The sequence below is a fragment of the Ovis canadensis genome, chromosome 5 (assembly GCF_042477335.2).
Source record: "Ovis canadensis isolate MfBH-ARS-UI-01 breed Bighorn chromosome 5, ARS-UI_OviCan_v2, whole genome shotgun sequence".
NCBI lineage: Eukaryota > Metazoa > Chordata > Mammalia > Artiodactyla > Bovidae > Ovis > Ovis canadensis.
This window is the reverse complement of record NC_091249.1, coordinates 60,323,061-60,343,279: the sequence shown is the minus strand read 5'-3', so window position 1 is coordinate 60,343,279 and position 20,219 is coordinate 60,323,061. Positions and strand designations below refer to the sequence as shown.

General features: G+C 48.4%; 1 protein-coding gene across 1 annotated transcript in view; it reads left to right on the top strand.

Moving 5' to 3' along the window:
• The window catches only part of TRPC7 (transient receptor potential cation channel subfamily C member 7), a 142,867-nt gene extending 123,250 nt beyond the window's left edge, over window positions 1-19,617 (top strand). Inside the window, exons 8-12 of the mRNA XM_069592889.2 lie at window positions 870-1,065; window positions 9,657-9,878; window positions 10,516-10,596; window positions 17,425-17,500; window positions 19,448-19,617. Coding sequence (XP_069448990.2) covers window positions 870-1,065; window positions 9,657-9,878; window positions 10,516-10,596; window positions 17,425-17,500; window positions 19,448-19,617 — 745 coding nt within the window. The remainder of the gene's footprint in view (window positions 1-869; window positions 1,066-9,656; window positions 9,879-10,515; window positions 10,597-17,424; window positions 17,501-19,447) is intronic.
• The last annotated feature ends 602 nt before the right edge of the window (window positions 19,618-20,219 follow it).

Sequence of the window (20,219 nt, the reverse complement as noted above, 5' to 3'; positions counted from 1 at the left end):
TTGATCATCTCAGAAGCATCAAAGAGCAGTGTCCTAAAAGCCAGCTCTCCCTGGGCTGCCCTCACAGCACGAGCAGCCTCTTGAGCTGCAGGGCGAAGTTTAGACTGTTACCTGGTGAATTTATTGATCAATATGGACACACCAGACTCATCACTCTCATTCCTGAAAACTCATCCCCAAATTAGAGCACCCAATATATGAGGTTGGCCTCACTACCCAGAGCCAGGGTGGAGGTAAACCTTCGTGGTTTGAAGGACCTACTTTTGAAAATCTCAGGAGTGCCTGGATTCGTACCCACACTTCCCTCCTGGGAAAGGCAGGGTAGGCTCTTAGCATCACTCCTTCCACCTGTCAGATGGAGGTAATAAGCCAGCCCGTTGCAGAGGTGGTCACGGGGCTTAAGTGCACTGCCCTGTGACAATGACCGGCAAGCCCCAGTCACCAGTGACGCTGGCTCCATTCACAAACACCAGCCTCTTCCCTTCCCTGTGGGGCTGGATAGTTTGAGAAGAGACACTCAAGAGGCTACTGAAGGAAGAGTGTGCTTTCTGAGGCTAATAACCTACAAGGACAAACATTTGCCCTGGCAGTTAATTTTAAATGGTAAAGTAATTGCAACAAGATAAGAACTGCTGCTGTAGCCAAGAGTCCCAATAAAAGGATTGAATGGGAAAGAAAGAGCCTGCCCTACTGTGTTCTTTCAAGTTTTCTTAGGGACCTGAATATCTCATGGTTTCAGAATCCAGGCACCAGCGAGCTGCCCCAGCCCCACTCCAGAATAACCACTGATGTCTGGGTGGTGGCAGTTCTCCAAGTGAGAGTTGCCAGTTGATGCAAACTGCCTAAGAGGACTGTCTGTTTCCTTCTAGGGTTGAAGAAAGCTTCAAAACTTTATTTTGGTCCATCTTTGGCTTGTCTGAAGTGATCTCGGTGGTGCTGAAATATGACCACAAATTCATCGAGAACATCGGCTACGTTCTCTACGGCGTTTATAACGTCACCATGGTGGTCGTGCTGCTCAATATGCTAATAGCCATGATCAACAACTCGTATCAGGAAATTGAGGTAAGACCAGTTAATTGGAAATGCTCTCTCTCCCTGACTTTAATCTGCATCCCTGTTTGAGGGATGATGAGGGTAATGATGTTAGAAGCCCATGTGTTATTAATTATGAATGCAGAGCAAACAACAGGCATTCTTCCTGGATTGCTCCAAGAAGCACCCCCAGGCAGCCAGCCACAAGGCATGGCTCACTACACCTGTAATGGCCCAGCGAGGGCAGAGTCGGTGTCATGAATCTTTCCTCTTTTACACGTACCCCCTCAGGAGAGCATGTAGGTGACCCATGGCAAATTGGAATGACTATTTATTCCCACCCACATTCACTTCTGCCTCGCCTATGTTATTTATTAAGTACCTACTGTATGCTGAGCCTGTGCTTGGCACTGGGGATACAGAGATGACCAAGACACAATCTCTGCCCTTAAAGAGGTTTGCACTCAGTACAGTGAGGAAAATCAGATACACCAACCACACGTGCCAGTGCAGTGGGGCCAGTGCGCCCAGAGAAGTCCTAGCAGGTGTAGGAGGTGCGGGGCAGAGACAGGGAGTGACTGTGGGGAGGAAGCTTGCAGAGGCCATTCAAAGACTGATTTTGCTAGACAGACAAAGGCATCGAGAGTATATCGGGAGGCAATTTATCAAAACCTAAAATGCATGAACCATGAGCTATTGATTGCAGCCTTGTTTGGAACAGCAAGAAATGAAAACCAAACTAACTGAGCGTTAATAGGAATCTAGTTAAATAAATTATGATGCGTCTGAACCATGGGAACCTGCGCAGCTTTTAAAAAGGATGAGGACGTTCTCTATATTCTGATGTAGAAAGACCTCCAATTATAATGGTAAGCAGAAAAAAATCAAGCTTCAGAACAATATATATATTGAACTGTCTTTATGTAGAGAGGAAGAAGAATGAAAACATATTCCTTTTTGATTGTACAATCATTTGAAAAAGAAAAATAACCGGAAAGGGTACACAGGAAGGGGGTATACTGTTGAGAGATGGGGGTTGGAGGACAGAATAGCTGTAAATGCTTTTTCTTTAAACCCTTTCCTGCTTAAAATCATATCACTCTGTACCTATTAGAAGTTAAATGAATAAATTCAACATTAAAACAAAATAAAATGCACTGATGCTTTCGATACAACAATTCCATGCAGAAATATGATTTTACATAGATGTTCATTAAAAGAAAATTTTGGAAATAGCCCATCAACATTTTAAATAAACTGAGATAGCACAGACATTCAGTTCAGTTCAGTCGCTCAGTCGTGTCCGACTCTTTGCGACCCTATGAATCGCAGCCCGCCAGGCCTCCCTGTCCATCACCAACTCCCACAGTTCACTCAGACTCACGTCCATCGAGTCAGTGATGCCATCCAGCCATCTCATCCTCTGTTGTCCCCTTCTCCTCCTGCCCCCAATCCCTCCGAGCATCAGGGTCTTCTCCAATGAGTCAACCCTTCGCATGAGGTGGCCAAAGTACTGGAGTTTCAGCTTTAGCATCATTCCTTCCAAAGAAGTCCCAGGGCTGATCTCCTTCAGAATGGATTGGTTGGATCTCCTTGCAGTCCAAGGGACTCTCAAGAGCCTTCTCCAATGCTATAGTTCAAAAGCATCAATTCTTCGGCGCTCAGCTTTCTTCACAGTCCAACTCTCACATCCATACATGACCACAGGAAAAACCATAGCCTTGACTAGATGGACCTTAGTCGGCAAAGTAATGTCTCTGCTTTTGAATATGCTATCTAGGTTAGTCATAACTTTTCTTCCAAGGAGTAAGCGTCTTTTAATTTCATGGCTGCAATCACCATCTGCAGTGATTTTGGAGCCCAAACATATAAAGTCTGACACTGTTTCCCCATCTATTTCCCATGAAGTGATGGGACCGGATGCCATGATCTTCATTTTCTGAATGTTGAGCTTTAAGCTAACTTTTTCACTCTCCACTTTCACTTTCATCAAGAGGCTTTTTAGTTCCTCTTCACTTTCTGCCATAAAGGTGGTGTCATCTGCATATCTGAGGTTATTGATATTTCTCCCAGCAATCTTGATTCCAGCTTGTGCTTCTTCCAGCCCAGCATTTCTCATGATGTACTCTGCATATAAGTTAAATAAGCAGGGTGACAATATACAGCCTTGACGAATTCCTTTTCCTATTTGAAACCAGTCTGTTGTTCCATGTCCAGTTCTAATTGTTGCTTCCTGACCTGCATACAGATTTCTCAAGAGGCAGGTCAGGTGGTCTGGTATTCCCATCTCTTTCAGAATTTTCCACAGTTTATTGTGATCCATACAGTCAAAGGCTTTGGCATCATCAGTAAAGCAGAAATAGATGTTTTTCTGGAACTCTCTTGCTTTTTCCATGATCCAGTAGATGCTGGCAATTTGATCTCTGGTTCCTCTGCCTTTTCTAAAACCAGCTTGAACATCAGGGAGGTCATGGTTCACGTATTGCTGAAGCCTGGCTTGGAGAATTTTAAGCATCACTTTACTAGCGTGTGAGATGAGTGCAATTATGCAGTAGTTTGAACATTCTTTGTCATTGCCTTTCTTTGGGATTGGAATGAAAACTGACCTTTTCCAGTCCTGTGGCCACTGCTGAGTTTTCCAAATTTGCTGGCATATTGAGTGCAGCACTTTGACAGCATCATAGTTCAGGATTTGAAATAGCTCCACTGGAATTCCATCACCTCCACTAGCTTTGTTTGTAGTGATGCTTTCTAAGGCCCACTTGACTTCACATTCCAGGATGTCTGGCTCTAGATGAGTGATCACACCATCGTGATTATCTGGGTCATGAAGATCTTTTTTGTACAGTTCTTCTGTGTATTCTTGCCACCTCTTCTTAATATCTTCTGCTTCTGTTAGGTCCAGACCATTTCTGTCCTTTATCGAGCCCATCTTTGCATGAAATGTTCCCTTGGTATCTCTAATTTTCTTGAAGAGATCTCTAGTCTTTCCCATTCTGTTCTTTTCCTCTATTTCTTTGCATTGATTGCTGAAGAAGGCTTTCTTATCTTTTCTTGCTATTCTTTGGAACTCTGCATTCAGATGCTTATATCTTTCCTTTTCTCCTTTGTTTTTCACCTCTCTTCTTTTCACAGCTATTTGTAAGGCCTCCCCAGACAGCCATTTTGCTTTTTTGCATTTCTTTTTCATGGGGATGGTCTTGATCCCTGTCTCCTGTACAGTGTCACAAACCTCATTCTATAGTTCATCAGGCACTCTATCTATCAGATCTAGGCCCTTAAATCTATTTCTTACTTCCACCGTATAATCATAAGGAATTTGATTTAAGTCATACCTGAATGGTCTAGCAGTTTTCCCTACTTTCTTCAATTTGAGCCTGAATTTGGTAATAAGGAGTTCATGATCTGAGCCACAGTCAGCTCCTGGTCTTGTTTTTGTTGACTGTATAGAGCTTCTCCATCTTTGGCTGCAAAGAATATAATCAATCTGATTTCGGTGTTGACCATCTGGTGATGTCCACGTATAGAGTCTTCTCTTGTGTTGTTGGAAGAGGGTGTTTGCTATGACCAGTGCATTTTCTTGGCAAAACTCTATTAGTCTTTGCCCTGCTTCATTCCACATTCCAAGGCCAAATTTGCCTGTTACTCCAGGTGTTTCTTGACTTCCTACTTTTGCATTCCAGTCCCCTATAATGAAAAGGACATCTTTTTTGGGTGTTAGTTCTAAAAGGTCTTGTAGGTCTTCATAGAACCGTTCAACTTCAGCTTTTTCAGCGTTACTGGTTGGGGCATAGACTTGGATTACTGTGATATTGAATGGTTTGCCTTGGAGACGAACAGAGATCATTCTGTAGTTTTTGAGATTGCATCCAAGTACTGCATTTCAGACTCTTTTGTTGACCATGATGGCTACTCCATTTCTTCTGAGGGATTCCTGCCCACAGTAGTAGATATAATGGTCATCTGAGTTAAATTCACCCATTCCAGTCCATTTTAGTTCGCTGATTCCTAGAATGTCGACGTTCACTCTTGCCATCTTTTGTTTGACCACTTCCAATTTGCCTTGATTCATGGACCTGACATTCCAGGTTCCTATGCAATATTGCTCTTTACAGCATTGGACCTTGCTTCTATCACCAGTCACATCCACAGCTGAGTATTGTTTTTGCTTTGGCTCCATCCCTTCATTCTTTCTGGAGTTATTTCTCCACTGATCTCCAGTAGCGTGTTGGGCACCTACTGATCTGGGGAGTTCCTCTTTCAGTATCCTATCATTTTGCCTTTTCATACTGTTCATGGGGTTCTCAAGGCAAGAATACTGACATGGTTTGCCATTCCCTTCTCCAGTGGACCACATTCTGTCAGACCTCTCCACCATGACCCGCCCATCTTGGGTTGCCCCACAGGCATGGCTTAGTTTCATTGAGTTAGACAAGGCTGTGGTCCTAGTGTGATTAGATTGACTAGTTTTCTGTGAGTATGGTTTCAGTGTGTCTGCCCTGATACCCTCTTGCAACACCTACCATCTTACTTGGGTTTCTCTTACCTTGGGCCGTAAAACACTGTTTATAAACAATAAGACTTTTTTTGTGTGCTGACAGAGCAAATCTCTATGATATTGTGAAATGAAAAAAACGCAAGCTGTAGAAAAATATCCTTGGGCAAATCTCATGTACATAATAATACAAATGTGCCTATGTAGAAAGCAAAGGTAAGAAATGGTACCCTCTGAGGATGGGAGTGAAACAAGAAAAGAGCTTTGAAAGGGGACTTTCACATTTGCTTGGTATACCTCAGTACTTAAATCTCTTATAAGAAACAATTATTCGTGTTTAGAAAATAATTGTCATGGATTAGTTTGCTAGGGCTCCCACAACAAAATATCACAGACTGGGTGGCTTAAATAACACAGTTATTCCCTCATAGCCCTGGAGGCTAGAAAGTCAAGGTCAAGCTCCTGGCTTGGTTTCTTCTGGGGCCTCTCTCTTCAGCTTTCAGATAACTGCCTTCCTGCTACGCCCTCCAGGGCCTTTCCTCCATGTGTCTCTTCTACTTACGATGACACCAGTTATGTTGGATTGGGACACCACCCTTAAAGCCTCATTTAACCTTAATTACCTCTTTAAAGACTCTCTTTCCAAATACAACCACATTCTAAGATACTGGTGCTTAGGGCTTCAACATATGGATTTTAGGGGGAAGCTTTGGTCCATAAAACTCCTCCAGAAAACAATATTCTATACAGTAGGAACAGCATGTACCCAGACAGAGAGGAGTCAAACAATGTGGTATATACTTGGCACTAGGCTTCCCAGGTGGCAAAGTGGTAAAGAATCTGCCTGTCAATGTAGGAGATGCAAGAGATGCAGGTTCGATCCTGGAGTCGGGAAGATCCCCTGGAGTAGGAAATAGCAACCCACTCCAGTATTCTTGCCTGGGAAATCCCATGGACGGAAGAGCCTGGTGAGCTATGGTCCTTGGGGTTGCAGAGAGGCAGACACGACTGAGCATGCCTGTAATACTGGGCTCTGCGCTCAAGAGTGTAGACTGAACAAGGGAAACAGACAAGAGGAGAGAGGAAGAGGTGAACCTGCGTGATCCCTCGTCTTAGCCCCCAGCTCTAACACCCCAGCCATGTGCAGGAAAAGGCAGCACTGTGTCAGCAGGCAAACAACATATATATATACAAGTATTTTACAGGCTTGGTCGCCTGTGCGGATAATGAGCTGTTGCTAACTAACCTTCTTGGGCCCCAGCTTCCCCACGTGTCAGAGACCCCAGCTGGTGCCTGGCATACATGGGTGTCTAGAGCACTCGCCCCCAGTTTCTGCCCCATCCTACGGAGCACATTGTGTGTTGGTCCAAATGAATATAGTGTGGGAAGTCACGTGACTGGCATGAGCAATACCCACTAGTTTGGGACAGGCGTGAGCAAGCCCATGGCTTGTGATGTCAAGTTGCCCACCACGGGGTGGTGCCAGGAGACAGAGAGAGCGGACTGCGACCCCTCCCCTTGGGCACTGGGCTTCTCCTTGCGGGGTGGGAGCACACAGTCCCCACCAGCTCACTGCTGACTCCTGTAGCAGGACCCTGAGGACTGCGGCCGGGATGCGCCTGGCGTGTCCGTGGTCACACTGAACTGTGGTGAAGTAAATCCCTGTAAATCTGTAAATCCCTGCAGGAGAACACTTATTTCTTCAATAACTCTTGAACATCCACATCTGAATCCACAGACGCGCCTGCCTCTGAGCCTGCTTCCGCCCCTGCCACCGCCCTCCCGTGGGCAGACACGCCTTCTCCCCCTGAGCAGCCCTTCCCAGGTCCCTGGGTCCCCTGCCTTCCCCTCCTCAGGAGCAGCCCTCCCCGCCTGCATCCTCACCCTCTCTTTCTCTGTCTAATCCTTCCTGTCAGCATCTAAATGCATCTCTTGATCTTGAAAATAAAATGAGTAACTACAAACAACCTTCCCTCCACCCCCCTTTGCAGCTCTTACCCTCTCTGTCTCCTGCTCTTTATTGCCCACAAAGAGCTGTTTACGCTTCTCGCTGCCTCTCCGCTGATTAACTGCTACTCTTCTCCACCCCAGTGCACCCACACTTGACCTGGTTGAGGACTCCTCACCCTTTGGATCTCAGCATAAACACTAGCCTTTGGGGCAGCCCTCGCTGACCCCCAAGGGCAGAACCCCACCCCCAGCACCTCCCCCAGCTGTGAGCCCAGATCTAGAAACAGAGAGCTGATGAGTTAACATACTCCTGTCACTGGCCAGGCTCTGTGTCCCAGGAGGTCACGTCTGCCAAACCCAGTGCTTCCCTGGCATGGGCCGGCATACAGGAGGTGACCTATAAGTCGGCACGTAGTAGGAGGTTGGCTGGTGACTGAAGGTTGAACACCAGGTACTGGATTAAGCTATGGAGATGCAAATACTATTTACTGAGAGTTTACCAAGTATTAATATCCTACATTGTTTTTCATGCATTAACTTCTTTCATTCCCACAACAGCCTGTGAAGTAGGTGTTACTGTCCTCATTTCATAGATGAGGAAACTGAGGCCCAGAGCAGTTAAGTCTCCTGCTATGGTGACCCAGCTAGCGAGGAACAGAGGCAGGATTTGAACCGAGGGAGGCTCGGGAGCCTGTGCTCCCACCACCATATCACCCTTCCTATCAGGTCGGGAGTCCCGCCTACATCTCCCTGTTGTATGGCAGAAATCAGAAATGACCCTACCCTCACAGAGCTTCCAGTCTAAAAGGCCTGTAGAGTACATCCCCATAGACCAGGCCAGATGCTGATGGGTTCTCAGCAAAAGCAGACAAACTGGTCAAGCTCGCTGGTGGTGACCTTATGCCCTCCTGGCCTGCCAGCAGCCTCAGGTGGGACCTGGCTGGGCCCACAGCCCCTTGAAGTGAAGCCAGTACCGTGGGGAGAGAAACCCACTGCTCACGGAACACGTAATCAATGCCAACCCCAGGGCCATGGGAGGCCAGCAGTGTGATCACCATGAGCAGAGGAGGAAGCCCAAGGCCACTACCTACATCACACAGCTGGTAACAGTCCAGTTGATTCCAAACCCCTGGCCTCAGACTGCCCTCTTAGGACAGGGGCCCATGGAGCCTGGCCACCTATAGAGAACACAGCCCTGCTACCTCTCAGGGGGCCCACTTGGCATTCTGGCATTGACACCAAGTCTGAAGTAACAGATCTGGGCTTTAAGTCTACCACCACCACCAGGGAAGAGCAGACTGCCTCTTGCCAGCTACATGCAGGCTTGCTCCCTTGAATTGCATATGCTAGCTGTTGTTATTGTTCAGTCACTAAGTCATGTCTGCATCTTCGCGACCCCATGGACTGCTGCACGCCAGGCCTCCCTGTCCCTCGCTATCTCCTGGAGTCTGCCCAAGTTCTCGTCCATTGAAGCAGTGATGCCATCCAACCATCTCATCCTCTGTCGTCCCCTTCTTCTTTCACCTTCAATCTTCCCCAGCTTCAAGGTCTTTTCCAATGAGTTAGCTCTTTGCATCAAGTGGCCAAAGCATCGGAGGTTCAGCTGCAGCATCAGTTCTTCCAATGAGTATTCAGGGTTGGTTTCCATTAGGATTGACTGGTTTGATCTCCTTGCTGTCCAGAGGACTCTCAAGAGTCTTTTCCAGCACCGTAGTTCAAAAGCATCAATTCTTTGGGTCTCTAGACTTCAATGCTAGACTCTTAACATTGTTGGCAGCGCTCGAATCCACTTTCTAGTAGGAAATACACGGTGGCATCTAATATGGTAGCCACGAAACCACATGTACTAATCACTCAAAATGTGGCCAGTCCAAACTGAGATGTGCTGTGAGTATAGACCACATGCCAATTTTGAAGATTTGGTATGCAAAGAAAATGTAAACTATCTTATGAATCATTTCTATAATGATTACATGCTGAAATGATGACATTTTGGGTCCACTGCATTCAGTAAAATACATCACTGAAGTTAATTTCACTTGTTTCATTTTACTTTTCATAATATGTCTCCTAGAACATTGAAATGCCCCGCAGGGCCCACCTCTGTGGCTGGTGGGATGAGTCTGCTGGAGGGCGCGGCCTCTGACAATGTTCTGTTGTCTTCCTCGCCCTGCAGGAGGATGCCGACGTGGAGTGGAAGTTTGCCCGAGCAAAGCTCTGGCTGTCTTATTTTGATGAAGGAAGAACTCTACCTGCTCCTTTTAATCTAGTGCCAAGTCCTAAATCGTTTTATTATCTCATAATGAGAATCAAGATGTGCCTCATAAAACTCTGCAAATCTAAGGCCAAAAGCTGTGAAAATGACCTTGAAATGGGCATGCTGAATTCTAAATTCAGGGTAGGTAGCACGGGACCTAAGGGACTAGAGGGGCAGCAGATGGGGAAGAGGGGAGCTGTGTGTCTTTGATTAACAGGATGCCTCTGAAACCAGGCAAATCAGGAGCTCTGAGGAGGGACCCCGTGCTTTTCAGAATCAGCTGGCACTTCAGCACAGCTGCAGTACCAGCAGGGGCCGCTAACCGGCCTTAGTGCCGCCCCCCGCCCCCTTCCTGTCGGACTGAGCTGGGACCCCACGGAGGGACTCCTTAGTACTAGAAAGCAGATAGCTCTCCCCAGAAAGTAGCTGGATTGTACTTTGGGACGCCTGGGAAGGGAGGCTCCCCATCCATTATCTCCCCCTCCTGGAGATCCTCAATTGTTAGCATATTAAAAATCTCTGGGCAATCACTCTAGCTGAGTGCTTTCCAAACAAAGCTGACCAAACTAATTCTGTAACTCACTGACAACCTGCAGAGCCAGAGGCCCCAGGAAACATGTTCCAGGAAGCCAAGCCACAGTGGGTACAGGGACCTCCTGAGGGCCCGCCTTTTAGAGGCAGCCCCCTAGGCAGGTGCTATTCTTACCATGTAGGTATGTATTAAGTCTTACGTAATATGTGTCACATACTATGTATTTTGTCTTTTTTTTTTTCCCAGAAGACTCGGTACCAGGCTGGCATGAGGAATTCTGAAAATCTGACAGCAAATAACACTTATAGCAAGCCCACCAGATACCAGGTAACCACCCCTTTCCCAGGTATAGGCAGAAGTGGACTCCGTTAAGACACCAATATAGTCACAGGGCTATGTCATTCCCCCTAGAACACAGCTTCATTCCTTCCTGCAGTCACATTTATTTATATGCCAGGCACTGTATTGCTTCCTGGGGTTACAGACAAGGTTCCTATCTTAGTGGCACTTCCAGACATAGAGGGAGAGACACTATGGATCAGTACACATGCAATTAAATATGTAACTTCAAGTTGATCAAAGTGCCCAGATGAAAAAACTCAGGTGCAAAAATGGAGAAAACCAGGGAGCCCCTGCCTCTATATGGTTATCAGAAGTTGCGTCTTTCAGGAGAGGACAGCTAGCTAAGACCTCGTCGATGAGAAGGAGGCAACCACATGGGGCCTTTCAGGCAGAGGAAAAGTGTAAGCCAAGGCCAGAGGGGAGACGCCTGGGAGGTCCAGAGCTGCTGGAGCTCAATGAGCAGTGGGGGAGGGGAAGGTGATGAGGTCAGAATTCAAATCAGGACCGCGGAAGCAAGGTCCAGGGTGTGGATTTTACTCTGAGGTATCACGAAAGGCAGTGGGAGGAGGTTAACTTGGGGGAGGGAGAAGATGATACGATTTTACTTATGCTTTAAGAAGACTACCTGTCTGCTATAGTGAGACGAGACCAGTGCGGACAGGAGTGGAAGAAGGGAGACCAGGGAGGAAGACATGGTCCAGGCACGCGGGACAGGTGACTTGAAACGCGAGAAGGGTGATGGAGAAAAGCTGACTGACTCAGCATACGTTCTGGATGTATTGCCAAAGGGAAATGATGCAGACCAACAGGAATGGGGTAGGGAGAGGCAGGCGCCCGGTGTGGCTCCCAGGCGGGCATCAACGTCTTCAGTAGGCACTTGACCTTAGACTGCCAGCCTGCACATGGCCGTTATAAAACTTAGGAGGTCTTTTATGCTTGCAGATCTTGCTTTGCTTTAGAAATTAATGCAGTCTCTGTATCAGTTTGAATCAGTCAGTGATAAATGGTCACTGCAGGTTATTGATTATAAAAGTGCAGGCCATCCTCCTCCTGCTTTCCTGCCCCCGATGACCAGCAGTTTTATCCACGCTGACCGTTTCCTATCAGATGTAAGTCTGACGCTGTCCTGAGTGTTCCTTGGGGCCAAGGTGATATGTCCCTGGTGCCAGCATCCCCGAGGGAGCTATCACAGACCCAGCATCTTCCCGACCCAGGTCTCTAATTGAATCTCCATCCGTATTACAGAGGCTAACTCTGCAGTTAGGAGGAGTTAAGTGTACAATTAAGAAGTGGCTCATCCCTCATAGTACTTATAGTTTTATCGGATGACAGGGGCTAAAAAATTGGCAAAGGGCAAATCTTGTATTGATTTAATTGTGCGCTAAATTGGCCCTGCCCAGTGCGATCAGCTTTGAGTTTATTTTATAGGACAAATCCTTCAGTCAGGGGAAGGATTTATATTTCTTTGCTTCTTAGAGAGAAGTAGAGATTATCTGTGCCACGGAAAAGATAGAAAACCGTAATGGATCAGGGCCAGATGTCTCCTGGGTTTTGAGCACAATCAGCAGCTGCAATCAGGGAAGACAGCCGCTGTGGTCAACGTCCTACAGCCAGATGAATCCTTTGTGAAGGAGACCGTGCTCCACAGTGGTCTCGAGCAATCCCTATTCTGTCCTCCATCATTACTGGCCGAGTCCCTGCAACCCTGACTCCCCCAGAGCTTCCTGCTGTGATTATGCAGATTAGCCGGTTTGCAGCTTCAGGCTGACAGTCTGGGAAAGAAGGCCCACCCTGTATCTTTCGAATCCACCAAGAAAAGCCTGGGGCAACTTACTCAGATCGTTGTCACCCAAAAGATGACAGAGAAACTGGGAGACAGAAAAACTGGGCCCGTGGGCATCAGAGGGAGTGGGCGGAGGGGACAGCAGATGGAGCAGAGACCATCTTGCTTTTGTACGTTTGCTCTTTGCTCAGCCCTTTAAGGTCAGGTCTGGGCATCTTCCTGAGCCAACATCTGCTTAAACAGGAGTAAACCTTGAGCCAGCACAGATGGACAGCTGGGAGCAGATTAGACACGAGGGTATGTATAATTTCACACATGCCTGTGAGAGAGGCAGGACCTGAACCCCACTGAACACACAGGGAACTCTGTCACCTGGTGGGTTGAAGTGAGATCTGTCTGCACCACGCCACACAGCCCAGGCAAAAGCCCCTTAGTCCTCTTTGTAGAGTCACACCCAGGCCTCCCTGGAACCTGCCCTGTCTGTGTCTGACAGTCCCGGGGAAGAGGTCTATCTGAGCCTGGGGGAAGGAAGCGAGGAACAGAAGGCGCTTTTGCTATCACGGGGCAGCAACCATCTCAGAAGGAAGCATTTGGGCAGGGATCTAAAAATGGCTCAGCCTTTTCCTTGAGCCCACTGGTGGCCTTCCACGCTGCACTTCTTTCCTCCCAAAGCATATTTCAGAAGTGCCAAGAAATTGTGAGAAGCCCAGTTCACTCCCTCTTTCTCACCATGCAGGCTGCACCCAGAGCCTCCCTTGCACGGAGCACATATGCTGTCAGCCTCTCACTGTCGAGGTGCTGAGACACTCTGGAGCAGTCCCAATAAGATAAAAGCCCTGTTGTTGATATACATGTTAGTTGCTAAGCTCCTTTCCCTTGTGTCTCTAGTAGATCTGCTTGGTTGCTCAAACTTAGCACTTGCTGTTCAGTCGCTCAGTTGTGTCCGACTCTTTGCGACCCCATGGACTGCAGCATGCCAGGCTTCCCTGTCCTTCACCATCTCCCAGAGCTTACTCAAATTCATGTCCACTGAGTCAGTGATGCCACCCAACCATCTCGTCCTCTGCCGTCCCCTTCTCCTCCTGCATTCAGTCTTTCCCAGCATCAGGATCTTTTCAAATGAGTCAGCTCTTCGCATCAGGAGGCCAAAGTACTGGAGCTTCAGCTTAAGCATCAGTCCTTCTAATGAATAGTCAGGACTGATTTCCTTTAGGATTGACCAGTTTGATCTCCTTTCAGTCCTAGATGTTGGGTGTTTAAGCTTCCCATCACTTCAGCTTTTCAGGGTTCTCCATTATAAGAGAAGACAGTTCCTCTAGATTTCCAGGGGTCTGAATTATTTTTCACAAAATTGGTTCTTTGCTTTTGTAATTTTTTTTCCTAATTTGGGTTCTGTGGACATGACCCCAAACAATGGAAGAAAACCATGATGCCAGCAAAATGGCCAAAGTGTGTTTCCTATCATAGCTACATTTGACCTGATCAACATGTGTCCCCTTGTTGGAGTATGTACAGACTTCATATCCTCACTCTCTGAGGATGCATCTCCTTCAGGGGCAAAGCAAATAAACCGTGTCCCAACCAAACTGAAAAATCCAGGCACAGTTCATCACTGAAATAATTCTTTATGATGTAACCCGTTCCCCTGAAACCCAGTGGGCATCCTCCTTCTTGCCTTCTCGATGACCTTTTCTGCAGAGATCAAAGCCAACAGGTTAGACAGCTTGCCAATGCTGATTTCTTGTCTCCTGGGGTCTCCTAAACCCCAGTTTAACACATGACCTGTCCTGCGATCCATTTTGTCCACTCTCTTCCCAATGTTCGTCAGCTCCTCTGCTGCTGGACGGCAGCATTACTCCTCTCTGGCTGCTGCTCGTTGACACCTTCTGCGTGCGTGTCCTCTTCCTTGACCCTGTCCTCAGCTTCCCTGGCTGCACAGAGCGGTCCCTCCCACTCCCTGGATGCCAGCAGCGGCCAGAGGTCACCTGGCTCTCAGACTCTGGGCCAGAGAACTGTGGGGCTCCCACCCTGGACGTGGGCCTCGATGCCACAACCATTCTTATCCACTAGGTACCTCAGTGTTAGTTATTTTGCCTGAGTAAGATCGCTAAATACAGTCATCTCCAGTCCTTGCTAAATGCATCAGGGCAGAGCAGGTCAAGCTGGCATCGACAGGGACATGCTAGTGTGGGGAAGGTTTATTATCTCTGCGAAGTGAAAACTCCACGGAAGGTAAGCAGGAGGGAGCAGAAACTCATGAGAGAGGACCATGCTTTTCCCCCACATAGTGAAGGAGGGGAGGCTTCTGATGTCCATCTTTTCTGCAGACAGAGATCCTCTGTAGCAGCCATGTTAAAAAGAACTTTGGGCATTTTTCTAACCATTTCAGACTTCCTGGGGATGAGACTCCTGCAGATCCCAGGTTGTCTAACATGCATATGCCAGAGGAGAGGCTAGGTCCTCATCAGGGCATGAAGTCTCTAAGCACCTGAAAGGCGGCCACACTGTTGTCCCTGAAGGTGCCTGTCACTCCTGGAGTGAACCAGGCAGTAGAGGAAGGTTAAAGGGTCTGGACATGTCTGCCACGCTCATGTAATTTTGCTTCCATGTTAAGCCTCTAACATCCTCATCTATAATGAGAGGCTTAGAAGCAAACCCTTGCTGTTCTCCCCTCGGAGAGATCAAGTCTGCCAGGGTTCATGCGCGGGCCGTGGGCATTCAGGACGACGCTTTACCAGTCACTCTCTTCTGCGGGATAGCAATCCATTCTCTGAAAACTAGCTGAGGCCTCTTCTTGCTCAAAAGATTCTGTGCTTTGTTAAAGGATAAACTGGTACCTAGAAGTGGTCCAAACCCTCTATGACCAATGGGAGCCCATTTCCTGCATCTCATCTCTGAATCCATTATGCACTTAGTCTTTTCCTGAAGCTTGAACAAAGCCCCAACTTGGGTTTCCATTTTGGTAAGTCCCAGATCTGCCACTTCCCAGCTGTATGAGCCTGGAAAAGTCACCTCCCTCTCTGAGCCTCGTGACCTCCTCTGTACAAAGAGACGACAACCCCCATCTCCTCTGGTTTCTGGGAGGGTTCCTTGAGGTCATTTTGTCAAAGAGGCCAACACAGCTTCTGGACTGTAGGAAGACTCAAAACATTTGTGTTTATAATAAATACACACTATGAAATTTTTTAATGATCAGTTTAATCATGTTGCACTAAAACACAGTGAGCACAGGAAGCCAGGAGGGTGGTTACCGTCGTAGCTGTGAATGCGTTCTACTCAGCCACGTCCCGGAAAAGGGAGCTCTTCACTTCCATCTCTGGCTTATAATTTTACATTGTAAATATATAGTCTCTTTAACTGACAGATTCAGAAATGGAAGGGTCTCGAGTTCTTGAGGTTTTTTTCTTTAAAATGACAAGAAACTTTATGAATAAATCCTCTGGTCTTGTGTAAGCCTGAAAGTCTTCAGTAGAATATTTCCGAATTCCTTATTCAGTACGAGTGTTAGATACTTGGATATCTGGTTTGTTGGTTTTTATCCCCCCATGAGAACTTGGCTCAGGACAAAGTTTATTTTGTTTCTGTTGCTCCAATTCAAAGTGAAATGAGCATCGCTGACTCCCACTAAAGGCATAGATTCTTAAAACTCAGGTAACCTGCCTCATTGACTACAAGAGTGTCAGTGAGCGATCTGGCATTGCAGTTTAACCACCATCAGGATAAGACCCAGGCCTCCCAGAGAAGGAGCAGCGTGAAGGCAACTCACCACTTAACTGTGCAGCCTGAAATTAGAGGCTGACTCAAACCACAGAGCCCAGCAGACCTCCAGCGGGGGCTAGGAGGGGCCCCCATGAGCTCTCAGAGCACAGTGTGAACGGCCTTTCCTGGGGTCGAGTGAACCATGGGGTCACGTGAACCATGGGGTCACAGCTGGAGACGCCCCCTTGGCAAGGTCACTGCCATCACAGGCCCTGCGGCACCGCCAGTCGGTGATAATACTAACGCGTTCAATCCTCCAGCTCTCTGCATCCTGGAAGCTCACTTCTCTTTTACTTGCAAGAAGCTTTTTCCTGAGCCCATGTAGTCAGAGAGGACTTAACCACTTGCTTGACCTCACACAGCAAAGCTGAGGACAGAATTCAGGGCCCTTCAACCTAGCAAATGGCAGTTCTGTCCCCTCGGTCCTCAGGGTGAGCAGGTGAGCGGAAGGGATACTGAGGAGCTGGGAATCCCCGTCTGCGGTGCTGCTAGGCTCCTACAGATTCAGATGGGTCGGCCACAAGGATATTTTTAAATCCTGCAATTTCGCAGTAACCCGGGAGCGACTAGCTGGCAGAATCCAAAGTTCACCCCCTGCGGGCCCTCTTACCCTTGGCTCTGTTCTTGGTGGCTCTTCAGCGTTTGTTCCTGCCTCCTGCGCTGAAGGGATCTGGTTTCTGCATATTAAGTAGCACCTCCAAGATTTCAGGGAAGCGGGATCTTGGCAAAACCTCCCAAGGCTCGGCTGTATCTCTCTCTGCCTCTGGTAGGAATTTTCCAAAGTACAGTGGACTGGTCCTCCGTGCCTGTTCCTGACTGCGGGCTCAGTGGACCTCTCCTCCTGCATAGCAGCTCCATGGAGACGGTTCTACCTGGGCTGGCCTGCTAGGACTTTCTTACTCCCCCAGTTTGCATCGGTTGTTGAAATCAGGCCCAGAGAAGAGGGCGTGGTGGGCTAAGGTCACAAGGGGCAGGGAAAAGTCAGGCTGAGGACCCTCAAACAGTGCACGTGGATCTCAGGTGTTTCTCTCTCTCTTTGTGGCTGGACCTCCTGCCACTGCGAGTATCCCACTCTTACATCCTGGCTCAAGTGCTACTGAGTCCAGAGAGACTGGAACCTCCCCATTAGGCAGGTCACTTCTCAAGAGCAAGGCATCAGGCAAGGGAGGATCCCCCAACTCTGCCAGGCACTCTGCCAGAGGGAGAAGTCACGCCTACAGGATGCAAGCTTGGCTGGGCTGATTTGATCCCTCCCTGTGTTCATGTTTCAGAAAATCATGAAACGGCTCATAAAAAGATATGTCCTGAAGGCCCAGGTGGACAGAGAAAATGATGAAGTCAATGAAGGTAAGCAACTGGATCTGCTTCCTGGAGGGCAGAAGCCAGACGTGGTCTCACCGGGCCTACAAAGTAGTGGAAAACCGGCAGGGCTCAGTCCCCAGCCTGAGACCCTGGAGAGCCTCACTGGAGGTGTTGGCAGAATGCAGGGGAACACAGTTGCAGGACTCAGGTCTCTGGCCCCTGGCTGGTCGTCAGCTGGGGCTGCCCTTAGCTCTGACCACAGGGCCCTCCACCTCAGCACCAGCACCAGGACACGGAGCCCTGCTCACAGAATGGTTCTACCTCCCCAGTCACTACTGACACGAGTTGCCTCCTATCCCTTGAGCTCAGGACAGCCCTGAGCTCCTCATGCCCAGAGCACATAGACAGCCAGCCGTAGACAGCCCCTGTTCTGGCTGGCTCCATCCTAGCTCACATCCTAGGTCTCAGAAGCCACCAACCAGCAGTTTCTCAAAGAATTCCTTCCACCCCCTCAGAAGTGCTTGCTATAAAAGCAGGTCCAGAACCTCCCCTCCTCCCCAGACCTAATAAATCAGCATGGCCTATGGGTCTGCCTGTGATACAATACCAGGCATTCTCATGCCAGGCATTCATTCTGATGCACGCTGAAGTTTGCCAACTACATTATTTTCACTGTTTGGGTTATTCTCCAGTCTATTTTAAGCAGCTCTTAAGTGAAAAGCGAATTACCATACACCAGGTAATTAATCTTCATGAGACACCTGGGACAAATATTTGCTACCTTCCAACAGCGAAGGTACCAAGTGTTTCCCTCACCAGTGTCCCAGGAGCCTCTGGAAGGAGCCTAGTCATTTAGTGACCCTCTGCTTCATCCTGGGACATCACTGTGCAGCCTCAAGATCAGCAATGACCGAACGACCCCTGGGCTGACACTGTCTAAGAGTTGAGTAGCAGCCCATCTGCCCACCCTACTGTTGGGTCTTAAATATAACACAGCCGGGTACCATGGCAGCCAGCGCTCTGAAGTGTGTGATGTGATTGACAGGAATGTAACTGATTATAGAATGTGGGGCTGTGCAGGTTTCATGCCATGGGAATCACAGCATGAAACCAGGGCTTAGTGAAGCCCCCATGAAAACAAGAGATGTATGCCTTTGTCAAAACTGGCCAGACTATAGCTTTAAGACTTCTGCATCTTCTGTGAGTCAGGGATACTTGGAAAACAGGTATGGTTAATGTGTCCCCCAGCAGTGGACTCCCACTTGAGCCAAGAGTCGAGTCCAGGATCTTCCAAACCAGGCAAGAACCTTTCGACCCCACTTTGTGGTTGATAAGAAGGTTCCCACAGCCCAGGCCCATGTGGACTTTTAACCACATGGCTCACTGTGGAAATGAGTGAAAAACCCCACCTGGTGGTCCCTTGCCATAAAAGGAGAAGGCGGCAGGCCTGCCATGGTGCACCAGTGAGGGACGCTGCTTGCATGGTCTGAGCAGACCCTGCTCCTGCGAGGCTGCCTGGCTCCACAGCCACGTCCACTGATCAGCTGAGCTGGTCCCCTCAGATGCCTAGGAGTTCCTCTTCCCTGCAAATGATGACAAAGCAAAACATGAAGCATGATGAGAAAGAAATGTTAAAATTAACAAGGGTGCTGCTCAGAGTCTTAAAATCTGCCTTTAATGGCTCCAAGACCAGTGTTCTATCATGATAAAATGGGTGCAAGCAGTTCAACCTGATCTTGATTCCTCTGTCCACCTCAAACCCTTCAGGGAGAGCTTGACCAGGAATGGGAGAAGGGTCTTCAGCAGAGGAATGAGTCCTTTAGTGGGAGGAGCTGGGTGGGATTTAGGTCAAAACAGACCTCCAATCCCCTCACCTCCACCCTGCTGGATCGGTAGCCTGACATTCTGCTGGAAGAAGGCACGCCTCAAATGCCTCTAGGGTGAGCCCCTTCTGCAGGCTCATACTCAACGAAATCTCCTCTGTCCTTGCAGGCGAACTGAAGGAAATCAAGCAAGATATCTCCAGCCTGCGCTACGAGCTCCTTGAAGAGAAATCTCAAGCTACCGGAGAGCTGGCCGACCTCATCCAACAGCTCAGTGAGAAGTTTGGCAAGAACTTAAACAAAGACCACCTGCGGGTGAACAAGGGCAAAGACATTTAGCAGCCTGCACCCATCGGCACCTGTGACTTCTACCAGCATTCCAAGGCCAGGTGGGATGCCCTGGCCACCAGCCCCAGTGGGAAGGGGTCCTGGCCCACTCCTCTAGGACTCTGAGGGGACCCACTGGCTCCGTCCTGACCAGCCTTGCTGGCATCTGCAGCCCAGTGTCCTGCCTGGACCCAGAATGATTGTGAATCTAGGCTGTTGGGTGAGAAACTCGACCACAAGAGGAAGGGAGGAAGTGGCCCCCTAACACGTGGGGACACCTTCGGTCCAGTCATAGGGACATATGTCCCAGTGGCCAGCGCAGGAAAAGGCCATCTCGGATGCACACTCGTGCCCTCCCTCCGCACACAGACCGCTGTGCTGTCTGCGTGTAGGAAGACAAACCACCTCACCCCACACACCCCTGCTCACTCCCTCCCTGCCACCCACACACCCAGAAGAACCGGGCGGTGACCTGTGATCTATTCTTAAGTGCCAGATGAGAACACAGATAGCCTACTAGCAAAATAGTTCTATTTGTTTATATTTAAAAAAGGTTTAAAAATCCTAAATCAAAAATCGTACTGTCGGTAGCACTGTTCAGAGAGCAACAGCAA